Source organism: Gavialis gangeticus, unplaced genomic scaffold (genome assembly GCF_001723915.1).
Source record: "Gavialis gangeticus isolate Ggan-Ray unplaced genomic scaffold, GavGan_comp1, whole genome shotgun sequence".
NCBI classification, from domain to species: domain Eukaryota; kingdom Metazoa; phylum Chordata; order Crocodylia; family Gavialidae; genus Gavialis; species Gavialis gangeticus.
In genome coordinates, this window is record NW_017729019.1 from 1,985,066 (window position 1) to 1,992,746 (window position 7,681).

Genomic DNA, 7,681 nt, shown 5'->3' on the forward strand with positions numbered 1-7,681 from the left:
CATTCCGTCTTTAGCTCACCAGGTGCTTCCAGATGTGTCGCGTCTCCTGTCCTTCCAGAGTGCAAACACCAACACCTATGGAGAGATCATGTCATCAGCTTGCTACACTCTGAGGAACCTCATCATGTCCAACCCACACCTGGGCAAATCCTACTTGACAAGCAACGTGATAAATAATGTATTAAGCCTCTGCCGAAATGGGTGAGTCTTGGTGAGGAGCAGACTAGAACTAAGGCCCAGACAGTGGAAGTGATTTGCCCAAGGTCACCCAGCAAGCCAGAGGCAGCAATGGAAATGGACCCCAGGCCTCTCAAGTCCCAGTATGCCGCTTTGCCCACTAGATTCTACTGGTACCTTGTTGCTATCAATTAGTGTAATTAATGATGGGTGTCTAAACAGTTAGGTTGGACAGTCTCCTTTCCCTTGAGCAAGAACCAACTCAAACATCATAAGTTGGAAAATTTACCCCGACAAGAAATGGTTCCAAGTTTGTGCTCTGCTCTGGAGACACCGTGGGAAAAATGCAGAGATTGGGGCAGCACGAAAAAGACCAATATTGAGAAGCTACAAACAAAACAGTGGAAAGGAGGAAAGGAAAATCCAAATGAAGAAATATAGGGCAGGCTCTTGTACCGGTCTGTCTTTCGGATTGACCCTCTGTCATGAAAAAAGATGACAGGCCGCATCTTGGCCAAAAACTAAATTGACCATGGGGGAAATTTTGGTTTAAATCACGGTAGAAGAGGTCTGCAAACTAAATCTAATTTTCCAAAACCAAAATGGAGCTTTAGAAGTTAATGAACAGTCAGACTCCAAGAAGCTTGCCTAGGCCTACAGGAGGATTTATTGCGTTACATCTGATGCAGTCCCCACGCAGCACCTTGTTGAGCTTCCCATTAAAGGCAATGGTGGGAATTGGATCAGGACCTTAATCTGCTCCTTTTTATAGAATCTCTGTCGTGATCGACTGGGTGGAGGCCTGAGCTCCTCACAGACCACAAGATTTTCAGAATCAAGTATCCATGGGCTTTGTATAGCTCTAGTATAAGCTGCATGAGCGTGTACTGCCTGGCACTGTACATTTTTTAAGCTGTTTGGTGGAATTAGTCATCAGTTGAGTTCATTTCACATGGGCCGTGTCTGTATTACAAGGATTCTGCCAATAGAGGTTTTGCTGCCAGACAGCAGTCACTATATGGAAGCCAACAGAGAGCCTGCACATCCTCACAGCTGTTGGTAGTGCTGCATGGCTTCAGTACAGCAGTTATGCCAGCAAGGCACGTGGTATACCATTGGAGGCACTGGCAGTTCAGGGGACTATAGCAGCCAGCTGGAGGCCTAGTTGACTGCATGCATCTCCTGTTAGGTAGCAGCAGCAGCAGCAGCAGCAGCAGCAGCTTTCTTTCAGTCAGAGACATGGTATTGCTCTCGTGGCAGAAACAAAGGCTGCTGTTGTGGTAGGGGAGCTGGGAGTGTGGACACACTGTAATGTAATACAGGCTGTAGTCCAACCAGCAGCTGAAGTGTAGCTTTGTCCAGCTGCATTATTTTTAGAGCTGGGCAGCTCCCTGTCTGGTTTTGTTTTGCAGAACCTCATGATCCAGGGTTGGTATAGGAAAGGGTCCAAGCTGCAGAGTCTGAACCAGTTTAGAGCTTATCCAGTGTATAGGGTGTCCAGCATTCATGAGCGACTGGTGCATCCCGAGTCTGGGGGGACACCAGATTGCCGATGGGGGGAAGGAGCGAGTCCCTCAGTGGCCAATCGCCAGTTTTGCGGCTGGTGCTTCCAAGGGGTGCATGGCCGACCTCGGGGTGCATGTGCACCCGCATGCACCCCCTACCTGTCGCCAGTGCCAGCATTTATAGTTGGCCAGTCATAGCGATAAGAACAGGCAGTGAAGCTCTGAGCCAGTTATGACCCAAAGTCATAGGAAGATGCAGTTCAGTTTTTAGGTGGGCAAACCCCCATTACCATTTGCTGAGTAAAGATTTCATGATTACCATGTATTATTGTTGCTATTTTTATTCAAGTCATAGCTCCTGCATTTCCATTGGACAGTTCAGGGGACTGCAGCAGCCAGCTGGAGGCCTAGTTGACCCCACACATCTTCTGTTAGATAGCAGCAGCAGTTTGCTTTGAGTCAGAGAAATGCTTCTCCTGGCAGAAAGAAGGGCTGATACTGTGGTATACAGGGTTATTCCTGTGCACTACTGAGTAGTCCAATCAGCCCACATCTGCATAAATCCAGCAATGAGACTGTCCAATTTCCTTCCTGTTTTTCAATCCCTTCAATTCCACACCTCAAGAATGTCTCTTTAGCTTAGTGCAGTCCCATTCATCTGGGCCACAGCCCAACTCCCCTCCTTCCTTTGTGCTTGCCCCCTTTGCATACCAACAGCTGGGTGCCAAATGATCTCTTCAAGGCAGTGCACAAGGTCTTGGTTGAATAATTTTCAGCATGGCTAGCTCATCCCCATGCAGACATCACATGTGTCCTTCTTTGTGGATGGCGCTTGGGTTGTGAGAGTTGCTGGTCTCTGGCCAGCCAAAATTCAGTGGGTTCCTTTCATCCTTCCAGCTCCTGCCCAAAAGCCGCTGAGGCTGCTCGTCTCCTACTGAGTGACCTTTGGTCAAATAGGGAGCTGCAGAGTGTGCTCAAACAGGTAAGAAAAATGTGTTTTTTTTTCTATTTTACAGCTAATAGACTCATAGAGCTGGACTTGCCCAGGGCATTTTGGCATTTACGTGTCCAGGGAAATTCCATTCTTGGGCATCTATGGATAACCAAGTAATTATTCAGGCTCACACCACCAAAACTGACAGAGACAGAGGTGCTGCTCATCTTTTACCCCAAATAGCTACATGACTAGGACACACACTTGGGAAGGCAGAGGTGAGGTAGCTACTGGACTGGAAAGGAAGGGGAGGAGGAAGGGGCTTGGCTCCCTTGCCTGCAATATGGTAGAAGCTTCCCCCCCCTGCACAGCCCTCCATCCATTTTTTCTAATGACTATATTAGTGGCTCAGCTTCAAAAAGAGTACCAAAGAGGGGGCTAGATAAAGGCTGAGCTGTGGTGTGATGGTTAGAGTACTTTACTGGGAAGTCTGAGATTCCCTAGCGCAAACCCCCTCAGGATCCCGATAGCAAGAACTCGAGACCTCCAGCTTTCCAAATGAGTGCCAGTGAGCTGGGAGGAAGGGGACAGATGGACACTTCTTTACTGTTCTTCAGTCTAAGTCTGGCTGTCACAGGTTTGGGCTAACTCCATTTTTAAGTGTTTAAGGATGCTGTCCTTCCCCAAGGGCCACACGTGTACATGCTATAGCCACTACGGCGTATGCTCTGTCTGTGCAACTTAGTAGCAGCCTGTAGTTGTCCATGTGCAGGCCTATGAGTTAGGGAATAGAATAACTCTGGGTGCACAAGTGCCAAAAAATGGCCACTCGGACAACTAGGAAAGAGTAGAATGTCACCCTTATTGTCCTTAGACATCCAGACCTGGCCCTCCTTCCGTGTACGCTGGTACACGTTAGGAGCAACTCCAACATCTTGTCCAAAGCAAGTGTAAGTGGCAGAAGCTGGTCATGGGGACTATCTCACATGAGTTCATGGAAGCCAACTGATAGATACAACATCAAGGCTTTTTTTTCTCCCTTTCTTCTGCTTGTCCAGAGACTTGCTCTGCGACCACCTTTCCATGTCAGACTTAGACTAATCTTCAGAGCAGCAAGAAATATATCCAGGAATTGTCTTGTTCCCAGCTTCCTTAGCAGAATCCCCAAACCTGCAGTTTCTGGAAGCCCACATAGAATAGACTAGCCTCTAAACAGTCCTCTTTGACCAAACCAAGGTTCTCCTTGCCCATACCAAGGAAAGCTGGCAGCAACACAAGAATAAATGGAGTGACTAAGTAGAAAAGTAACTTCCAAACAGCAGATGCTGCTGCCTGTGGATTGTAAATGAACATAATTTTTAGAATAAAAGTAATTTTCTTTTATATCGCTGCACATGACCTTATTTCAGCCATTTTAGGATGGCAAGTTAATCCACCTCCATTTGGCAAGACTGAGCTCCTTTTGCATATTCCATACGTGGTCATTGTATGTATGTGCAACAAACATGCATGCTCAATTCCCTTTTTCTAGCATAGGGAGGAATGCTTTCTCCTCAAGGAATGGTAAGGTCCTGCTATAAGAAGTGGGAAGACAATGTAGGAAAGACTCATTCTACCAGTACATACGATTTATTTACATGACATTAATATCATGCAACTCTGTGCAGGCCCAAGGTTGTACAGGGGCCATGCAGCATGACCAAGTGTTTCTGTGAAGGACATATGGAGCTAACTTGTGGAGTGCAGGCAGAGTTTTGAGGCAGGACAGAAGAATGATTTACGATTGATGACAGTAGATACTGATTTGGACTCTACCTGCACTAACTGCATTTGGCATATTTTTCATACCTCCTTCTGCAGCAAGGATTTGATAAGAACATGATGGGATCCTTAGCTTCGACCACTTTCAGGACCCTGTCCTCCAGATTTTAGAGACTTCCAGCAGAAGATGAAGCTGCAGGTGAGAGAATGGGATTGTCAGTGTTGGAGTATTTGCAGTATTCAAGGACCGGCAAGATGGTGCCTTGACCTCATCAGCAATGTCATATCTATACATCTGCTGCTCTGCAGATGATGAGCACTAGAGGCTGTTCCCAGGGGTCTAGCAATATATTCAGAGATGAACTCTATGGGGCAGGAATTTTGCCTCCTGTGTTTGTACAGTGCCAAACACATTACTCACCAAATGTGATAGACCAATGAAGCCTCATCTCTTCAAACAGGACAGCACATCTGTGGTTTCAATCTTTTTTGCCAGCTAGAAAATGAATTATTAAATCTCAATTTGCAAAATGAAGTTACTAGACAAAGACATCTTCTGTTCCAGATGCAAAGATATCCATCCAGAAACATGTTCATTCTTGGACCATGAGTCAAATCAGTTAGACCTTGTGAATATTACAGAATTATTCCCAATACTTGCTATGGCTCTTAGCAGGTCTGATCACTTTCTGAACCTTTAAGCAAATCTTTGAAAAGCCTTATGAATCTTTAAGCAAATCTCTGAAAAACCCGGTTTGATAGGTAAAAACTAAGAAATCATGTCATCTGCATAACGCAGATAGAGAGGTTAAAGTTAATGTTTTTAGATGTTCACTAAACTGTATTTCAGATGTGCTAATTGTCTGTATCTGTAACTGAAGTGAATGGAGCTGTGGGGTGATCAGCACCACCTCTTAAATACCGGGCTATCTGGGGTGTGTGCAGCTAAAAAATTAAGTAAATTAGTAATCAGTCCCAGTCCGTGGATGCCCTTTGTGGATAAACATCTTGTTGGCTGCCAGCCCAGCCCTGCTATAGGGCCAAAAAGATGCAAGAGTCAACTAGCTGCGGTTGCACATTGGGGAATTGCACCCATATTGACTAACATGATCACCTCCGCTCACAGTCATAATGTACAGGTAGGCAGGGGAGTGTAGCAGCAATTAAATGAACTTACGGTTTGAACACAGACAAATGATGTTAAGATTTCTGAATGTGAAGGAGTCAGTTTGAAAGGATTAATGTTTTCTTTCATTTTCAGGGTTTGTCATTGGTTCATGTCTGGGAAGATCCAATCCACGAGGGATTAGGCAGGACATTAAAGATATACAGTGTTTCTAGAGTTAAGCTCACCTGTAAAGATAATCAAGTACAACAATTTTATGTGGACGATACTGATATTTTAAAGCATTTTCTTCATTTCTTAGAGGGGGTGGGGTGGGGAGGGGAGTTTTCAGTTTAAAATGTTTTGATGTCAAAGCTTGTGTGTGTGTTTGTGTTCATGTATGTGCACACATTCACATATCTCCATACCCATCTGCCCACACCCAGACACACACAAGCGGACTTTTCCAGTGGGTTTCCTAGGGGGGTTAGTCCCCACAAATTCTACTGTAAATCATTGGGAGGTGTGTACTTAACCCTCTCAGGAGTTTCTGAAAACCCCATGCTATATATGCACTAACGACTGCTTTATCAAACCCTTGTCACAACCCATTTTTACCCAAATATGCAAAACTACCATGCTATGCATTTATTCCATTGTAGATGGCCGCTGTAGACAGATTCACAACACAATGCTCCTATTTTAGATGGCTGGTTATTTCTAACCTTTGTGGACATGGGCTTCTCTCTGCTTTTGACTCTTTCTCAAATCAGCTTTCATTAGTCAGATTTATTAGGTATTGGCTGTCATGGGTCAAGTGATTTCTAAATCTCAAGAAGCAAATTCATATCTGAAAAGTATCCCTTAAAGCACAGTCATTAAATAGGCTCATCAACTGTATGCTACAGAACAATATAAATAATTCATGGAAGACACTGGGGACACAAACCGTGTTGAACATTACAACGAATATACCCAGCTCTAAAAATGTTATTATAGTCAGCTGCCATCTCATCCCTGTAGCAGGCCAAGCATGACATTTGATGAGCTCAGATGCACACAGATAAATGCAGTTATTTCCCGCAGCTGCTGTGAAGTCTGTGTGTGGCTTGAAAGGAGGGAAGGGTAGCATTTTTATGACTGTGACTGATTAGAAACCAACATAGCATATTGTTATAAAAATGGTTTTAAAAATTGAAAAAAGCTACATTTGGAAAGATATTATGAAGTATTTTTTATTCCCAAGAGCATCTTCAACTCATCCTGTTCTACAAAGGCTGGCTGAAGTGGCAGAGGAAACTGAAATTCCATATCAATCATTTGATTTATTCTTAAGTCATTTAACAGATCAAACAGATTGTTCTGTCTTGCTCTTTTTCAAAAAGATCTCTCCCCAGGCTTTTTTGGAAGCATGTCTCCCTTGGGGAAAGGGAAAGGATTGATGAACTTATTAAGTACATATTCAGAAGCAATGTGCTAATTGTCTTACCTGCAATACCATTGTATGGTGCAACTCTGATGGAGCACAGGCACAGGCATTTTATAAATTCTGGGGTTGAGTGGGACTTGCTGAAAACAAGTACTGTGGAAATGAGCCCAGAAAGGGAAACAATGCAAGGGTTTGTTGGGTGGTGTTTTGTTGTTTTTTGGATTCTTTGGGGTGGGGGGGGGGCGGTTGCAGTTTGGAGGCAAAAGGACAGAGCCAGCTCTTCAGTTGGTGGAAATCAGACTGACTCCATCAGCTTAAATTAGTGTAGTAAATTTGCATGAACTGATGATCTTCCTCAAAGAGTTTAAATTTGCCCTGGTCTGGCTGTTCTTTAGGTCTGAGCAGAGAGATAGAAAATTTAGAAATTGAACCTTCTTGTATTGGTATGGAGTATGACTATTCAGCCACGGCACAAATGCAAGAAAGGAATGGTATAATGCAGGGGTGGCCAACCTGCAGCACGGGTGCCACAAGTGGCATGGCTGCTAGGCCTGTGCAAAGCGGCTAGTATTCGTTTTGGATTCAGATTCGGCCGATTCAGGGGACAGTGATTCGATTCGGTGATTCGAATCACTGTCCCGATTCAATTTGGCTGAATCTGATTTGGAGATTCAGCTGCTGGCAAATCACCCCCCACCTGGCAGCACCCAGTGAGCACCGGGGCTTTTCTTTAAAGTACGGGGAGCTGGGGCGGGTGGGGCAGCCGTGGG

General features: G+C 44.8%; 1 protein-coding gene across 1 annotated transcript in view; it reads left to right on the forward strand.

The window, feature by feature from the left end:
- The window catches only part of PKP1 (plakophilin 1), a 91,940-nt gene extending 86,104 nt beyond the window's left edge, over positions 1–5,836 (forward strand). The window contains exons 12-14 of the mRNA XM_019513801.1: positions 2,580–2,664; positions 4,477–4,576; positions 5,639–5,836. Coding sequence (XP_019369346.1) covers positions 2,580–2,664; positions 4,477–4,548 — 157 coding nt within the window. The 3' untranslated portion in view covers positions 4,549–4,576; positions 5,639–5,836. The remainder of the gene's footprint in view (positions 1–2,579; positions 2,665–4,476; positions 4,577–5,638) is intronic.
- Positions 5,837–7,681: the final 1,845 nt, after the last annotated feature.